At 42.8% G+C, this 19,148-nt stretch overlaps 1 protein-coding gene across 1 annotated transcript in view; it reads right to left on the bottom strand.

Annotated features, from left to right (window-relative positions):
* Positions 1 to 740: 740 nt before the first annotated feature.
* Positions 741 to 19,148, bottom strand: part of LOC140208022 (uncharacterized) — a 74,305-nt gene continuing 55,897 nt past the window's right edge. The window contains exon 6 of the mRNA XM_072276552.1: positions 741 to 4,011. Coding sequence (XP_072132653.1) covers positions 2,980 to 4,011 — 1,032 coding nt within the window. The 3' untranslated portion in view covers positions 741 to 2,979. The remainder of the gene's footprint in view (positions 4,012 to 19,148) is intronic.

Here is a 19,148-nt window from a genome sequence, read left to right as displayed (position 1 = left end):
TGACAATCCCCCATGACTATTGTAACATTGCCCTTTTGGCACACATTTTCTATCTCCCATTGTAACTTGTGGACCACATACTCACTACTGTTTGGGAGTCTCTATACAATTCCCATCAGGGATTTTTTTTACATTTGCTGTTCCTTAATTCTACCCACAGGTTCTACACCTTCCAACCCTATGCCACCTCTTTCTAATGATGTTATTTAATATTTTACAAACAGACCCACACAACCCCAATACCAGCTTGTTCTTTCAAGAAACGTATCTGGGAAACAAGTGGATCTGCAGATGCTAGAAATCTAGAGAACTACACACAAAGTGCTGGAGGAGCTCAGCATGTCAGGCAGCATCTATGGATGGGAATCATCATTTCGGGCCAAGACCCTTCATCTGGAATCTTGATACCCACATATCTGGAATATCAACAAGGAAAATAGAAAGTAGTGCAAAATAGGGAAAACCTTTGACAAAATTTAGTTCAAAGCTTAAAAAAACCTGCCAACCAGAGCTCAATTGTTAACAAATACAACAAAGGCAATAAATACTTTCATCAAAACCGACATTAACTTTTTTTAATATAAAAATACCTTGGTCCCATTTCAATCAGTAAAATTTACAAAGATAAATAACAACTTTAGAAAAGACTATTTACACTCAAACCCATTTAGATTACCACTACCTTGGACAGAAGGAGGAAGAGAAATAACACACATGAAAAAAAACACAACAGTCAGATAAAACTTGTAAGTATATATTTTCATCAAAAATGAACAGAATTCAGCACTCCAGGTGTGTCTATGCAATCACGATAAGAAATACAGACCGGAAAACTTAAATGAGAGGCCAGCTCAGAAAAATGAATCATCACTATGGAAGAAAACATTAACCAGTGGAATAAGTATGACCCTCCTTGGGAGACATCCCAACGATCTGAGCAGACGGGATGGTGACAAGGAAGCATCGAGCACCTGACTGAGAGTTGGAGACCTCTTCCCAGAAACGGAGGTGTTCCATGCAGAAATACAGGACAAGCTGGTTAACAAAAGGGGGAAAAAAAATCAAAAATACATGAAATATAAACAAACAAGGCAGCAAGTGCAGAAAATGCCAAGAGAAACCAGACACAATCCAACACATTTCAGGATCCTGCAGCAGTTTAGCTCAATCTGATTACTTACAAAGGTACAATCAAGTGGCAAATATCACTCACCAAATTCTTGCTTTAAAGTACCTACTCATGAATGCCCTTCATAACTTCATTAAGGCATCATAAATTCAAGCCCGATCCAGTTTTATAGTCCAAATCTTACAAATTATATGATAATCAATACATTATTACAGATAGAACAACCCATAATAACCATCCGGATATAATGTTACAGGATAAACAAGCAGGAACAACTCCCTCAATAGATAAAAACCATTCCCAACACACACGTTCCTTGATCAGTGGAGCACCTCACCACGGGCATTGTTTGTGTCACCAGTCAGACAAACAAATTATTTTCTCTGTCAATCAGCTTCCAAATGTTTTTACTCTGTCATTCGTTGCCATGCCCCGCTGCTGATTCCCTTCTCCTCATCATACGTTCTTACCCCGACCATCGTCCAGAGCCCCAAACTCTGCCCTGTGCAGACCCGCCTCTGGTTTCTGACCCTGTTCTGTTGAGCATCCAACTGATGGTTTCCCATTCTGATTTCAGTCTTTAGAGGACAGTGGTATTTCCTTACAACCCTTCAGAAGCAGAGAAAATGACCCATAATGTGGGAATGAGCCCTGAATAAAGAGGTTAACTCCCAATGACGTTCTTCCTCAGCCCAGAGATTTGAGGGGCGAAGAACATCTCAGACAGAACTGCAGTCAGCTCGACTTGTTCAGTCTGCAGAAAATTCAAGCAAAACCTCTTCACCCACAGAGTGGTGACTGTTTGGACCCCATCCCACAGGGAGAGCGAGAGATGAACGACAAGGGTGGATTTAAAAGGACTGTCATGGAACAGAATCACTGGCAGCGTCCAGCCGGCCTGAGTTGACTCTCTACTGTACACTAGGTGTGTCATAAATTCACTAAGTACCGGAGACAGAGTTTAAAATAGAACTGATTTATATGTCTCAGATCTAGAATATTAAACTCCAGTCCCATTAAAGGTGAATATGCAGCAGAAGAAAGTCCCCCCGTACCCAGTGACCAGTGTGCAGAACTGGGTGTGGTGACCAGCAGCAATAATTACAGAGTTCAGCACCAACAGTCACCCTCGAAATTGCATTCAGCAATGGTGATGGACAAATATCCAGCATGTAGCCGATTGAAACTTTCTCCCCAGTGTGAACCCGGTAGTGTGTCACAAGTGTAATATGCTGTAAGTTTCACTGCTAATGTAATGGCCTCTCTGTAATGTTTCACTGCTGAGGTAATGGTTTCTCTGTAGCAGCAATCTTTAGGTTACGACTAGAGATAACAGGATTTTGGAATGCGGGGCTATCCAGTGAGAGAAATGTTGTTCTTTCATGTGAGTCTGGAAGAGAGATTTTCCCAGTCTTTTGCCGGGGAGAAATGAGAAGACAGGAATGGAGTGAGTGGGCCCCTTTTCTTTTTTTGGTTTTCTTTCCTGACCCTATAGTCAAAGTAAGAATTATAAAGCTCAATCGTATAATCACATACTCTGTACTGTTTTTGTTATTTCGGGGTACTGATTTGTAACAGGGGACACATCACACAGCATTCAACCAAATGAGATTTCTTAAGTTTTCCCAGGCTGGGGGGCTATCACCCCCTATATTAAGCTGCTAGCCAAAACGGGATTTACATAAGGTTAGATGACTGAGTGAATCCTTTCCCACATTCACAGCAGGGGAACGGCCTCTCCCCAGTGTGAACTCAATGATGCACATTTGGTTGATTTGGCTGAGAGAATCTCTTATCAAAGTCTGAGCAGGTGAACGGCCTCTCCCCAGTGTGAACTCTCTGATGTACCTTCACTTTAGATGACGATGTGAATCCATTCTCATAGTCTGAGCATAAAAATGCCTCTCCCCAGTGTGAACTCGCTGGTGAACCTTCAGTTTAGATAACAAAGTGAATCCCTTCCCACAGTCTGAGCAGGCGAATGGCCACTCTCTGGTGTGAACTGACTGGTGTCTCAGTAGATCAGTTGACAAAGTGAATCTCTTCCCACACACTGAGCAGGTGAATGGCCTCTCGCCAGTGTGAAGTCGCTGATGTACCTTCAGTGGAGATGACGAAGCAAATCCCTTCCCACAGTCTGAGCAGGTGAATGGCCTCTCTCCAGTATGAACTCGCTGATGTTCCTTCAGATGAGATGACAGAGTGAATCCCTTCCCACAGTCTGAGCAGGCGAACGGCCTCTCGCCAGTGTGAAGTCGCTGATGTACCTTCAGTTGAGATGACCAAGTGAATCCCTTCCCACAATCCGAGCAGGAGAACGGCCACTCTCCAGTGTGAATTCGCTGGTGTACTATTAGGTAAGATGACCGAGTGAATCCCTTCCCACAGTCTGAGCAGGTGAATGGCCTCTCTCTGGTGTGAACTGACTGGTGTTTTAGTAGATCAGATGACATAGTGAATCTCTTCCCGCAGTCTGAGCAGGTGAATGGCCGCTCCCCAGTGTGAACTCGCTGATGTACTTTCAGGTGAGATGAGCAAGTGAATCCCTTCCCACAGTCCGAGCAGGTGAATGGCCTCTCCCCAGTGTGAACTCGCTGGTGAGCCATTAGGTCAGATGACTGAGTGAATCCCTTCCCACAGTCTGAGCAGGTGAACGGCCTCTCTCCAGTGTGAACTCGCTGATGTACCTTCAGTTGAGATGACGAAGTGAATCCCTTCCCACAGTCTGAGCAGGTGAACGGCCTCTCGCCAGTGTGAAGTCGCTGATGTACCTTCAGTTGAGATGACCAAGTGAATCCCTTCCCACAATCCGAGCAGGAGAACGGCCACTCTCCAGTGTGAATTCGCTGGTGTACCATTAGGTAAGATGACCGAGAGAATCCCTTCCCACAGTCTGAGCAGGTGAACAGCCGCTCCCCGGTGTGAATTCGCTGGTGAGCCATTAGGTCAGATGACCAAGTGAATCCTACCCCACAAATTCAGCAGATGACCAGCCTCTGGTGTCCACAGGTGGGAAGACTGACTGAATCCCTTCTCACACACAGAATAGACGAATGGCCTTTCCCAGTGTGAACTTGCTGATGTACCTTCAGTTGAAATGACCGACTGAATCGATTCCCACTGTCTGAGCAGGAAGGATGATCGAGTGAATCCCTTGCTCCACTTCTTAAATATCTGGACAGAGACAGCAAAACTGGTGTGTTGTATTCTAGATTTCTGTAGACAAATTCCTCGTCATTTTTAACCTGTAAAAAGATTTACAAAATCCATCAATGGGTGTAGGACAACATTTCAGATGAGATCACTTTAGTTGCCAAGGTGTGATCTGTCATCACACTGTTACAGTGAAGTTCAACCCAAGCTGGAGAGAGAAATCATCTTCTAACTGGGCACTGTGCTGGTATCTGGAATGACCATCAAATTCTGATGCTCTTCCTGTCTCTATAAGAATGGGGCACTTCTGCCATCTCCAATCTGTGACCTGGCTCAGTTTGACTCTCTCCATTGGTATTATTCCCTCTTCCCACTGAGCTGTGTGGGTTCCTGGCCCCACAGTAACTGAAACACTCTCACACAAATAGCTGGCAGTGCATTCCACGCACCCAGCACTCTCTGTGTAAAAAACTTACCCCTGACTTCCCCTCAGTATCTATTTCCAAGCTCCTTAAAACTCTGCCCCCTCGTGTTAGCCACTTCAGCCCTGGGAAGAAACCTCTGGCTATCCACACGATCAATGTCCCTCATCATCTTATACACCTAAAAATGGCTTTAAACATAAACAAGGAAATTATACACTGCATTGAGGATTTGTGAGAAGTATACAAAATTATAAGGGTATAGATAGGGTAAATACAAGCAGCTTTTTCCACTGAGGTTGGGTGGGATGACAACCAGAGGTCATGGATAAGTGGGGAAGTGAAAATTTAACGGGAACATTTGGAAAAGCTCTTTACTGATGTTTTTAAGAAGATCCAACACTCCCTCTTCCTTAAACTCCACATTGTCCAGCACACAGGCCTGTTCTAACTTGACCTCACCCTGATCAAGATCCTTTTCAATTTTAAATACTGAAGCAAAGTATTCACTTAGGACCTCCCCAACCTCCCCCACCTCCAGGCACATGTTGTCTTCTTCATCCTTGAGCAGCCCCACCTTCATTCTTGCCATCCTTCTGTTCTTCACATTCACATAGAATGCCTTGGGGTTCTCCTTAATCCTACATGCCAAGGCCTTCTCATGCCCCCTTCGAGCTCTCCTAAGTCCTTTCTTAAGCTCCTTCCTGGCTACCCTATATTTCTCATAAGCCCCTCCTGCTTCCTGCTTCTTATATCTAACATATGCTTCCTTCTTCCTCTTGACGAGTTGCCTCACGTGTTTCGTCAGCCATGATTCCCTTTTCCTACCATTTTTCCCTTGTCTCAGAGGGACAAAACCTATCCTGAACCCAGCACAAGTGGTCCCTAAATTTCCTCCACATTACTTCTGTGCTTTCACCCTTGAACATCTGTTTCCAATTTACTCTCGCTAGTTCCTGCCTCATCCCTTCATAGTTAGCCCTTCCCCAGTTAAGCACTTTCCCATTTTGTCTGTTTTTATCCTTTTCCATAGCTATGCTGAAGCTAAGGGAGTTGTGGTCACTCTCACCAAAATGCTCCCCCACCAAGAGGTCTACCACCTGAACAGGTTCATTACCCAGAACTAGATCTAGTATGGCCTCTCCTCTCATCGGCCAGTCCACATACTGTGTCAGGAATCCTTCTTGAATGCACCTGACAAATTCAACCCCACCTCTCCCCCTTGCAGTCAGGAGGTGCCAGTCAATACGAGGGAAGTGGAAATCACCCATAACTACAAATCTGCACCATTCTAAACTCTGTCTGCTTATCTGCTCCTCGGTGTCCCGAGGGCTATTTGGGGGCCTATAGACTACTCCCAGCACAGTGATTGATCCCTTCCTATTTCTGACTTCCACCCACACTGACTCAGTGGACACTCCCTCTGCAGCATCCTCCCTTTCTACAGCCATGATACTATCCCTGACCAGTAATGCTATTTTCTACCTCCCATCCTATTCCTTATAAAACACCAGATCCAATGCCTGAAAGTGCAGGGTTTTTTTTATGTTTCAAAATATACTATATTCAAAAATAAATATATACAATAAACCATTCAATAACTTCCCATCCTTTACATACGTTTCCATTATAGTCTGTACATATCCATATTTATGGCCACCCACGTGGCACTCCAGTTCTTCACCTTACCACATCACTGTTGAGGGGTATACTCCCCGCCACCCGGCCCCTCCCACTCCCACGGGAGAAGAACTCTATACTGTGGCCCTTCCCCACCGGGCCCTTGCGGTGGCTGCACCGAGTTTCAGTGCGTCCCTCAGCACGTACTCCTGCAGCCGAGAATGTGCCAGTCGGCAGCATTCTCCCACGGACATCTCCATGTGCTGGTAGATCATCAAGTTTCGGGCCTACCAAAGAGCGTCTTTCACCGAGTTGATGATCTGCCAGCAGCACCAGATGTTGGTCTCCGTGTGCGTCCCCGGGAACAGCCCGTAGATCAGAGAGTCCTCTGTCACACAGCTGCTGGGGATGAAACGTGACACTAGCCCATCCATCCTCCTCCACACCCTCTCTGCGAACTGTCACAGACTCCTCCTCACTGCAGTCCTCCCGTGGGCAGTGGGGTGCGGAGACGACGTTCCGGGCATATAGGAGGGCTCTGACTGGGAGGGTCCCTCTCACCGCCAGCCAGGCGAGATCTTGGTGCCTGTTGGTGAGATCTGGCGATGAGGCATTTTGCCAGATGAACTGGACGGTCTGCTCAGGGAACCACACCACTGTGTCCATCACGTCCTTCTCCTGCAGTGCCTGCAGGACATTACGTGCCGACCACTGCCTGATGGCCCCGTGGTCAAAGGCGTTCTCCTGGAAGAACTTTGCTACGTAGGACAGGTATGCCAGCAACGACCAGCTGACTGGGGCATTGCGCGGGAGTGGGGCCAGACCCATCCTTCGTAGCCAGGGCGACAGGTAGAGCCTGGGCACATAGTGGTACTTGGTGCCCACATACCTGGGTTCTACACACAACCTGATGCAGCCACATACGAAGCTGGCCATTAGGGTGAGGGCGACATTGGGGACGTTCTTGCCCCCATTGTCCAGGGACTTGTGCATGACAGTCCGTCTCACCCGCTCCATCTTGGATCCCCAGACGAATCTGAAGACAGCTCGGGTGATTTCCGAGCTGTTGGAGCGGGGGACGGGCCGCACCTGCGCCCAGTGCAGCAGCCCTGAGAGCACCTCACACCTGATGACCCGGTTCTTGCCCGTTATTGACAGGGAGCGCCCTCCCCACTGTCCCAGTTTCTGTTTCACCTTGGCAGTCCGCTCCTGCCAGTTCTTGTTGCACGCCTCAGCCCCTCCGAACCAGATCCCCAACACCTTCACGTGGTCAGACCTGATGGTGAAGGGGACGCTGGATCGGTCGGGCCAGTTGCCGAAGAGCATGGCTTTGCTCTTCGTGCGGTTGACCCTGGCCCCCGACGCTAGCTCGAACTGTTCGCAGGTGCCAATCAACCTGTGAACTGACCTCGGATCAGAGCAGAAGACGGTGACATCGTCCATGGACAGGGAGGTTTTCACTTGGGTCCCTCCACTGCCTGGCAGCGTCACCCCTCTTATGCCCTCATCCCTCCTGATGGCTTCCGCAAAGGGTTCTATGCAGCAGACAAACAAGACAGGGGAAAGGGGACAGCCCTGCCTGACTCCCGACCTGATGGGGAAGCTGTTTGTTTCCCACCCGTTGACCTGGACTGCACTACGGATGTCTGTGTAGAGCAGTCTAATCCAATTCCGGATTCCCTCCCCAAATCCCATTTTGGAAAGCACGACCGCCATGTATGTGTGTGATATCCTGTTGAAGGCTTTCTCCTGGTCCAAGTTGACCAGGCAGGTGTCCACCCCCCTGTCCTGCACGTAGGTGATGGTGTCCCTCAGCAGTGCGAGGTTGTCTGAGATTTTCCTGCCCAGTACAGCACAGGTTTGGTCCGGGTGAATCACCTGTCCTAGAGCAGACTCGACCCTGTTGGCAATAGCCTTGGACAGGATCTTGTAGCCCACATTCAGGAGAGAGATGGGTCTCCAATTTCTAATGTCCTCCCTTTCCCCGTTCTGCTTGCAGATGAGGGTGATGATGCCCTTCCTCATGGACTCAGACATACTGCCGGCCAGAAGCATAGCGTTGTACACTTCCAGCAGGTCTGGGCCCATCCAGTTCCACAGAGCCGAGTACAACTCAGGCGGTAAGCCGTCGCTTCCGGGAGTCTTACCCGACCCAAAGGAACGGATGGAGCCTGTCAGCTCGTCCAGGGTCAGTGGCCGATCCAGACTCTCCTGCTTGCCGTCGTCTAAGACCTGCGTGATAGACGACAGGAAGTTACGGGAGGCTGTGGATTCTGTGGGGTGGGTATGTCGAAGCTGCAGCTGGATGCACATCTTGCAGGTGAGGGCATCAGGGACACTGGAGGTCTCCCCACCTTCCCACCAATGTCCTCTCTAATTTGTAATGACCAGTGTGCCAAAAAATCTTGTGCTGTGCAATTTTTACCCAGTGACAACAACATGTGCACACTGAACTTTAAATAGAGAGGGATTTATTTTAACAGCTAGCAAATCACTATTAATAAGAACTTTGATATCCTCTGGGTTTCATCAAGTTAATCTGCATTCTCACACAATCTGTGTTGCAGACCTGTAGAGGGTTATGAGGGATTTTCTCACACCAGCTTTTGCACACTGTCCATATCTGATTTGCTTGCTAAATGACACTTTAAAAAGTCAGATTTCCAAATATCACTCCACTTCTTCCCACTTGTAAATTCTCCAGCAACTTTTGCATCGTCACAATACACACAGGTAACACCAGTTTCTGTATTGTACATAAATATTTCCCCTGAACCCTCCCCCAGGTGACTGACGGCCAATGAATATGAAGGGAAGGGCAGTGGTCTGTCTCATTGCAGTCTGGCACTTGTTGCCCAGGACAAAGGTGTTTGATATCATTATGTACCCAGAGGGAATGGGTCAAAACATGTCCCCACGGGTAGAAAGGTCCAGAACAAGAGGGAGTAGAACAAGCAACACACACAAAATGCTGGAGGAACTCAGCAGGCCAGACAGCATTATGGAAAAGAGTACTAATGCTGAGTTCCTCCAGCATTTTGTGTGTGTTGCTTGGATTTTCAACATCTGCAGGTTATCTCTTGTTTGTGATTGGAGGTAGAAACATAGAAAATAGGTGCAGGAGTAGGCCATTCGGCCCTTCGAGCCTGCACCGCCATTCAGTATGATCATGGCTGATCATCCAACTGAGAACCCCTCCCCAGCCTTCCCTCCATACCCCCTGACCCCCGTAGCCACAAGGGCCATATCTAACTCCCTCTTAAATACAGCCAATGAACTGGCCTTAACTGTTTCCTGTGGCAGAGAATTTCACAGAACAAAGGTGATTTTCTCAGCTGGTGATGTAAAAGATCTTGTTCCGTTTCTCTGAGTTCCCAATCCTTGCATTTAGACAGCTGGAGCTCAGCTCTGTCTGAGAGATCCATCGGTTCCCATTCCCTCATCAGCCGGAAGCTCCCCTGGGTCCGTGCACGGATCGTGGGGCTGAGAGAGAGGGAAGAGAGCAGGACTACCCCGGGATTACGGGTCACGGTGTCCGGAGCTCACAGCAACTGTCCCGAATTCGGTGTTGAAAATTCCTACCCGCAGCCGGGGAATATCTCTTACCTGGAGCTGATTTCGCGAGAGGCCTTTTATGTACTGCGCGCATGCGCGATATTCGGGAACAGCCGCAACCCTGACGCCTGCGCATTCGATCGGTGCTTCAGCGAACATTGCTGCGCAGAGCTTTCCGGGTAATCACGGAGCCATTAAAAGTTTCTGCAAGCACCGGTTCCATGTCCATACCTCAGGTTTTTTTTTTGTGTAGAAAACTCAGCAGCTCTTTTAATGCAGAAAGCAGCTCCCATAAACGATGCACTCAATATCAGCAAACTTTCCGCGTGTCTAATGCCAAAGTAGAACTATCCTATTTGCTGTTGTGTGCTGGGGCAGCAGGGTGAGGGTAGCAGACACCAACAAAATCAACAAGCTCATCCGAAAGGCCAGTGATGTTGTGGGGATGGAACTGGACTCTCTCACGGTGGTGTCTGAAAAGAGGATGCTGTCTAAGTTGCATGCCATCTTGGACAATGTCTCCCATCCACTACATAATGTACTGGGTGGGCACAGGAGTACATTCAGCCAGAGACTCATTCCACCGAGATGCAGCACAGAGCGTCATAGGAAGTTATTCCTGCCTGTGGCCATCAAACTTTACAACTCCTCCCTTGGAGGGTCAGACACCCTGAGCCAATAGACTGGTCCTGGACTTATTTCATAATTTACTGGCATAATTTACATATTACTATCTAACTATTTATGGTTCTATTACTATTTATTATTTATGGTGCAACTGTAAGGAAAACCAGTTTCCCCCAGGATCAATAAAGTATGACTATGAACCTTGTTACAATTGTAGATATATAGCACAAGAGATTCTGCAGTTTCTGGAAATGTAGACACATGCACACAAAATGCTGGAAGAACTCTGCAGTTCAAGCAGCAAATAAGCAGAGGAGTACACCGTCTAGGCATGCTGGAGGGGCTCGGCCTAAACATTGTCTATTTATTCCTCTCCACAATTGCAGCCTGATCTGTTGATTTCCTCCAGTATTTTGCAGAAATTAGCCACTTTTTTTTTTCAATCAAACAGTTACAGAATGTTTCTGATCTTTCATTTTAGCCACATCCTGCTGGTCTGATTCCTTTTCCTCCTCCTCCTTGTAAACTCTAGTTCCCATCCCTTTCTGGAGCCCCAAAGCCCCGATTCAAGCTGGTAACTCTTTGGTTTCTGACTCTACAGCATTGAAGATTCACTTGCTCGTCTGCTGTCAGACTTTAGAGACGCAATGCAGCTGTCTGAGGCACAGTCCTTTGAATGAGTGAAAATGACACAAAACGTTGAAAAGGGCAGGGAAGAAGGAGCTTAACCACCTTAGACCAGAGCCCTGAAGAATGTTAAAACCACAGTGAACTCATCGTTTTATTCAACCTGGAGAGATGCCTGCAAGAAGTTCTTTCTTTTCAAATCTTTTTATTGTTATATTATGCAAAAGAAATAACATGAGCACATTGAAGTAACAACACTTACAATGTCTCAAAAAAGACATTATTTTAAAGATTGAAAAAAATTGTGATAAACATAAAAAACCTTCTAAGCAGAAGAATTGAGAAAAAATAAGAACCCATTAGGTGTACAACCCCGGGTCATGTGTCATACAAAAAGCTCCTAAAAATAAACATCAAACCGCCAGCAAGAAAAGAAAATATACTAAAAAAATTACAATTAGATCGTGGAAAAAAAATCTATCAATTAGCTCAAATGATAATAACAAACAAACGAGCCCCACCTTTTCTCAAAATCAAATAAAGGTTCAAAGGTTCGACTTCTAATTTTCTCCAAACTAAGACATAGCATCACTTGAGAGAACCATTGTGATAAAGTGGGAGCTGATGTATCCTTCCACTTCAACAAAATGGCCCTCCTAGCTATCAATGTAACAAATGCAATGACATGTTGGTCAGACACAGAAATATAATGAATATTTTGAGGAATTATTCCAGAAAGCACAGTTAATTTATTAGGCTGTAGATTGATTTTAAGTGCTTTAGAAATTGTTGAAAAAAACGATTTCCAGAACTGTTCCAACATAGAACAAGACCAAATCATATGTGCCAGTGTAGCTATCTCAGTTTTACATCTATTTCAATGACTATCAACATTAGAAAATATTTTAGAAAGTCTCTCCTTCGTCAAATGATAACGATGTACAATTTTAAATTGAATCAATGAATGGCTAGCACAAATTGAAGAAGTGTTAACCAACTTCAAAATCCGCATCCAATCTTCCGTCGTAAAAGCCAAATTGAGTCTCTTTTCCCAATCCTGTTTAATATTAGATAAAGGACGCTTATCCCATTGTAATAATAAATTATAGAACTCTTGATCGAAGGATTCATACTCATAATAGTACCTAACAGATCAGCCTCCAATATTTAAGGAAAATTACTTAAATATTTTTGTAAAAAATGTCTAACTTGAAGGTATTGCAGAAAGTGTGAGGATAAAAGAGTATATTTATCAATTAATTGTTCAAAAGACATCAATATATCTTCTTTAAATAAATCCAAAAAAGAATTAATACTTTTATTTTCCCAAAGTAAAAAAAAATGGATCACTCAAAGAAGGCTTAAAAAAGTAATTTCGATAAATTAAATTACAAAGTTTATTTTTTTTTAAGATTAAAAAAATTGCAGAACTGGAGCCAGATTCATAAAGAATACTTAATCACAGGATATAGTTTTAAATGAACAACTTTAGCTAATTGCATAGGTAAAGCAGCTCCCAATAACGAGGTTAAATAAAACTGTTTTACAACTTTCATTTCCAGGTCTACCTCTTATCAACCCAATATAACCAAAAAGACATGTATCACACATTAACAGCCCAATAATACATTCTTAGATTAGGCAAAGCAAGACCTCCATCCTTTTTCAATTTCTGTAAGTGACACTTACTAATTCTTGGTCTTTTATTATTCCAAATAAAAGATAAAATAATAGAATTAATCCGATCAAAAAACTTCCTAGTCAAAAAAAAGGAATATTCTGAAATAAATATAAAAATTTTTGTAAAATCTTCATTTTAACTATATGAATATGACAAACAAGTGAAAATGTAAGTGGACTCCATCTACTAAATAAATACTTCATAGAGTCTACTAAAGGAACAAAATTGGCTTTATAAAGATCCTTATATTTTTTAATAATTATAATACCTAAATATCTAAAAGAATCTGAGATTTTAAACGGAGTATTATCATATATAGAGACAGAATCATTTAAAGGAAACAATTCACTTTTACTAAAATTTATTTTATATCCTCAAAAACCTCCAAATTCATTAAATAATTTTAGCAAGGCAGGAATAGATTCGTTAGGATTAGATATATAAACCTGTAAAGCATCAACGTAAAGAGAGACCTTATGCATGGTCTCATTCACAAAAAATCCATGGATATTTTTAGCCTCACGAAGAGCAATAGCAAGGAGTTCTAATATTAAATTAAACAACAAAGGACTTAATGAACAGTCCTGCCTTGTCCCCCGTGAAAGCTGAAAAAAAGGAGACCTACAATTGTTAGTGACAACAGTAGTAATAGGGGCTTTATATATCATATAATCTAATTATTAAAATTAGCACCAAAACTAAATTTCTCTAAAATATTGAATAAATATTTCCACTCGACTCGGTCGAACGCTTTTTCAGCATCCAAAGATACAACGCACTGTGGAGTTTTAAAAGAGGATGAATATATAATGTTAATTAGTCTCGGAACATCTGAAAAAGAATAGCGATCCTTTATAAAGCCTATTTGATCTTTAAAAATAATTTTACTCAAAATATTCTCCAACCGATTGGCCATTGTCTTTGACAAAATCTTAGCATCGACATTTAGTAATGAAATAGGTCTATATAAAGCACAGTCAGTGGGATCTTTATCTTTTTTAAGAATTAAAGAAATAGAAGCCTCATAAAAAGTAGAGGGTAAGTCACCTTTCACAAAAGAATCCTTAAACATTTCCAACATATACGGAGAAAGCAACTTTCCCAATTTTTTATAAGGTTCTACAGGATAGCCATCAAGTCCCGGGGACTTACCAGACTGCATTGAAAAAATAGCTTTATGAATTCCGGCTTCGGTGATTTGAGCATCAAGAATTTTTTGATCCTCAGCCGAGAATTTAGGAAAAAACAATCTTTTGTAAAAAAAAAAAACATTCATTTCAGAGGTATCTACCGGACATTGACATTTATAAAGTTCAGCATAAAAATCTTGAAAAATCTTATTAATTTCTTCATATTTCTGAGCCAAGGTACCATCTTTCCTACGAATTTTCATGATTTGCCTTTTGGCTGCAGCCATTTTTAATTGAGATGCAAGCAGTTTATTATTTTTATCTCCAAACATATCACATTGGCTCTTTAACTTAAGCAAATATCCTTCAATGGGATGAGTTAATAACAGGTTATATTGTGATTGAAGTTCCAACCTTTGTTTAAATAAATCAGTATTGGGGGAAATTGCTTAGATATTATTTAAATCTTTAATTTGTTTTGAAATTCTATCTAATTCTGTTTTCATCTGTTTTTTTTATGTTTAGCTGAATAAGAAATGATCTGACCTCGTAAAAATGCTTTAAATGTATCCCATATAATTAATTTAGACATACCCCCATATCATTAAAAAGAAAAAAAAATATTTTATCTGGGTTTCAATGAAACTGACAAAGTCGGAGTTTTGCAATAATGTCTGAGACGTGCGCCAGGGTGGGCGGGCAAGAGTGACATCATCAAATTCAAAAGACAAACTCAGAGGCGCATGATCAGATATAGCAATAGCGTCATATTCGCAAGTTTTAACACTAGGCAAGAAGATAGTGTTTATTTTTTATGAACAATTGAGTAGAAAGAATATTTTCTGTTATCGGAATGGAGATACCTCCGCAATGCAATCAACCCAAAATCAATCAAAAAGAAATTAATAAATGAAGCGGATAGATTTGGAAGTCGCTGATGTTTTAGCTCTTATCAATCATAGGAGCAGCAGTTAAAATCTCCACCCATTATCAGCATGTATTCATTTGAATCAGGCAGTAAAGCTAATACCTTTTTAAAAAAAGGATCATCTAAGTTAAGACCATACAAATTAACCAAAACAACTTTTCTGTTACAGATCGTTCCTTTAACAATTAAAAATCTACCATTAGAATCTGATTCAACATCCTCTTGAATAAATACATTAGGTTTCATGAAAATAGACACGCCTTTTGTTTTTCTCTGAGAAGTAGAGTGGAATTGCAAACCATTCCACCATCCAAAAAATCTATTTTGAACTCCCGCCCTGATATGTGTCTCTTGAGCAAAAATTTTATCAGGTTGGAATCGGTTAGTAATTTTAACTGTCTTTTTTCGTTTAATAGGATGATTCCAACCACGTACATTCCAACTTAATATATTAATCCGTTTAAATACCATGCTATAATTTTATTCTACTTTGTACATGCGCAGAGCACACACCAATACTGGATGATCAAAAATGGCGGTGATGAAAAATACAACCACATAAAAAACACGCATGCTCTGGAACCGCCCAATGGGAAAAAACTACTAACTCTAAACCCACCCACTCACACCCAGAAGCCCGAAAAAGGCAAGCGATCTGCAATACCGTTCAAAGCTACTGACCACTCTGTCTGTGTTTTCTTTCCCTCCCCCCAGTTAGTAAAAAAGTAGAGTGACTTTGTAAAAAAAACAATAAAGTCTCAGCAAAGAAAGGTTTTTACATTCCATCAACTAATAAACAAGAAAGAACCAAAATAATGTTATCTCTTAGCGAGAAAAAACAGCACCATCTTTAAGTTTAATATTAATTCCCTAAAAAAGCTTTCAATTCAATTGTAAAATGTTATAATAAAACAGAAGGAAAATTAATAGTGTATTTTACCCAGCTGAATTTTAAAAAAAGACTGATTAATAATATCATAAGTAATTAAACCCTCCCAAATATATATAAAGCCTTATTAGTAGGAAATAAAACTACCGATTAGCTGATTAAAAAAAGAAACAAACCAAATATTACATTAAAGGAACAAATCCCCTTATCCTCTTCTCACAGTCAAATGCTCAGATGATCATTTAGACAGTCATACTTGAGCCGTAAATCTTCTTTCCAAAGGAAAACCAACAATATGCAATAATGAACAACTCTCCTTGTCTTCTTTAATTTGTCTCGCAACAAAATATACAAATGAACTTCATAAATCTTCTTTCCAAAATGCGAATAATATACAGATAGCCAAACAGCTTTTCAGATAGTTCATTCAGCAGCGGCGTCAGTAACTGCGGCGGGTATAGCCTGAACAAAGTCCCGTGCAGCTTTTGGATCAAAAAAAGTACGAGGAGGAGAATTAGCAGGAAAAACTTTAATTCTTGTCTGATACCTCAGAGAGGGAAAGAGTTTTTTTTTATCATATGTCTGCTTCATTACCAGTGCAAATTTTGATCTTTGCTCCATTATCTCTCTTGGGTAATCTTCGTAAAAGCGGAGATCAGTTTCCATAAATCTAAAAACTCTCTGTTTTCTTGCCTGTCGCATTATTTGATCTTTAATTTTAAAGTGATGAAAGCAAACCAGAACAGATCTTGGTTTATGAGAATCCTTCAATTTCGAAGTAAATGCCTTGTGTGCCCTTTCTATAGCAGGCGGCTTTGTTAGAATGGTAGGAAATAAAGTGTGGAAAAGCTTACCAAAGTAAGTCGTAAATCTCCATCTTCAGCTCCTTCCTGCAGCCCAACAGTTCGTATATTCTTTCGGCGAGCCCTAGTTTCCAGGTCTATAATCTTATTTTGATATCTTTCCAAACGAGTTGTAGCTTCAGGCAACTTTTGCTTAGTTATCTTCAATTCCTCTTCATGTGTAATAACTTGAGTTTCCAGGTCTTTAAGATTTCCCAGAAATGGCTTCATTTCATTACTATTCTTTTCCAGCTGGTCTTTAAATGATCCATTCTGATTCTTAATTGAATTCAGTGTCCGAACGATATCTTCAGCCCACGATGGCATTTCATCAGATCTTTGCTTTTGCACCTTTCCTTTCCCATTACCTTTATCACTAGGTTCAGGTAAATTCTTCCCACTTCTTGTAGACATAGACATATTGTTTCCCCCTCAAGAATCAGCAAATAAAAAATTTTAAATTCAAAGTTTAAACTAGGGAGAGAGAAAGAAAACTAAGAGCAGCACAAAATTACTGCTGCTCCATTTGCAGACAGGGGCGGTCATCGCCTGCAGGAAATTCATGCAGGTGTACAGGATGATGAGAGGCATTGCTCGTGTGGAGAGGCTTTTCCCCAGGGCTGAAACGCCTAACACGAGGGTGCATAGGTTGAAGCTCCTTGGTAGTCGGTACAGAGGAGATGTCAGAGCTAAGTTTTTACACAAAGAGTGGTGTGTGTGTGGAAAGCACAGCCAGCGATGGTGGTAGAGGTGGATACAATAGGGTCTTTTAAGAGACTCTTAGATAGGTACATGGAGATTAGGAAAATAGAGGGTTATGCGGTAGGGTAATTCTAGACAGTTTCTAGAGCAAGTTACATGGTCGTCACAACACTGTGGGCCGAAGGGCCTGTAACGTGCTGTAGATTTCTATGATTCTATGAAATTCAAGGGAAATCTCCTGTCCCACGGAGTGGTGACTAGCTGCAACCTGTCATCACAGGAAGAGTGAGAGGTGAGCGGCAGGGATAGATTTTGATATACTGATATGGAATAGAAATATGGGCAGGGACCAGATGGGCTGAGTGGCCTCTCTAGTGTACATTGTGAGTGTGGTAGAGACAGGAAGTACCTGAGACACGAGATCTGATACAGAACTGATTGATCTTTCACAGATCCACAATATTAAACACCAGTCCAGTTTAAGGCTAACATCAGCCGAACAGACTCCTCCAATGCTCAAGTGACCAGGGTTCAGTCCTGGGTGCGATGAGCAGCCGCAAGAACTGCAGAATCTGACAGTAACAGTCCCTCATGAACCTGCAGCTGCCTTCAGTCACCAGATCTATACGTTGCAACAGTACAGTGACCTGATATGCGACAAAACAATAACTGTAACAAAGCATTATGGCTGCAGAGAAAGTGCAGTGCAGATAGACATATGGTGTAGGGTCACGTCGAGTAACATTGTACGGTCGAGTCCATTTTATCATTCATTCGGCTTATAACCGCAGACAGGAGGCCGTCCTTAAGCCTGGTGATACGCGCTTTAAGGCTTTTGTATCCCTTCCCCGATGGGGGAGCGGGTTTGCAGCAAGAATGTCCGGGTTGTGAGGATCTTTGTGTACACGACCTGCTTTTCCGATGCAGGGGAAGTGTAGGAAGAGTCCATGGAGGGGAGGCCTGTTTCTCTGATGTTCTCTGCTCTCCAAAGTTCTCTGCAGTTCCTTGCAGTCATGGGCAGAGCAGTAGCCATACGAAGGCGTGAAGTATCGACAAGAAGCTCAGAGACCTCGGCCTTCACCCTGCCTTGTGTAGCTGGATCCTGGACTTCCTGTCAGATCGCCGGCAGGTGGTAAGAGTGGGCTCCCTCACCTCTGTATCTCTGACCCCCAGCACTCATACCCCACAGGGTTGTCTCCTTGGCTCCCTCCTTTACTCTCTGTGCACCCATGATTTGTGTCCCCACCCACAGCTCCAATCTGCTAATTACATTTGCTGATGACACTACACTGATTGGCCTAATCTCAAATAATAACGAGGCAGCCTACAGAGAAGAAATCATCACCCCGACTCAGTGGTGTCAAGAAAACAACCTCTCCCTCATGGTGACAAAAACAAAGGAGCTGGTTGTGGACTGGAGATAGGGACCAAAATTCAACATTTCGAAGTCTGTTATTGACACAAAATGCACATTTTAATATTGATTGTAACACATTGTATTTTATATATTGTTAATAACATTAAACATATTTATAGATTGTTCCTGGCAGACAACCGTATAATTTGTGTTCCGTGTGTTATCTGAATGTACTTGCCTGCGATGCTGCCACAAGTCAGTGTTTCTCTGTACCTGTACCTTCCCGTACTTGTGCACTTGGCAATAAATTCAACAGGACCTGAGAAATCTCAGTGAGATTTGATTAGTGATGATCATCTTGGCAGCTCGGTAGGTCGAATGTATGAGACGGTACACTGTTAAATGCAAAACCCTGAACAGTGTTGATGATCAGAGGGATCTTAAACTCCAATTTCAATGCTCCCTGAAAGAGACTGCACAGATTGA

This window comes from Mobula birostris, chromosome 13 (assembly GCF_030028105.1).
Source record: "Mobula birostris isolate sMobBir1 chromosome 13, sMobBir1.hap1, whole genome shotgun sequence".
In the NCBI taxonomy this organism is placed as follows: domain Eukaryota; kingdom Metazoa; phylum Chordata; class Chondrichthyes; order Myliobatiformes; family Myliobatidae; genus Mobula; species Mobula birostris.
Note: the sequence above shows the minus strand (reverse complement) of the source record. Positions and strands in the feature narration are given on the sequence as shown.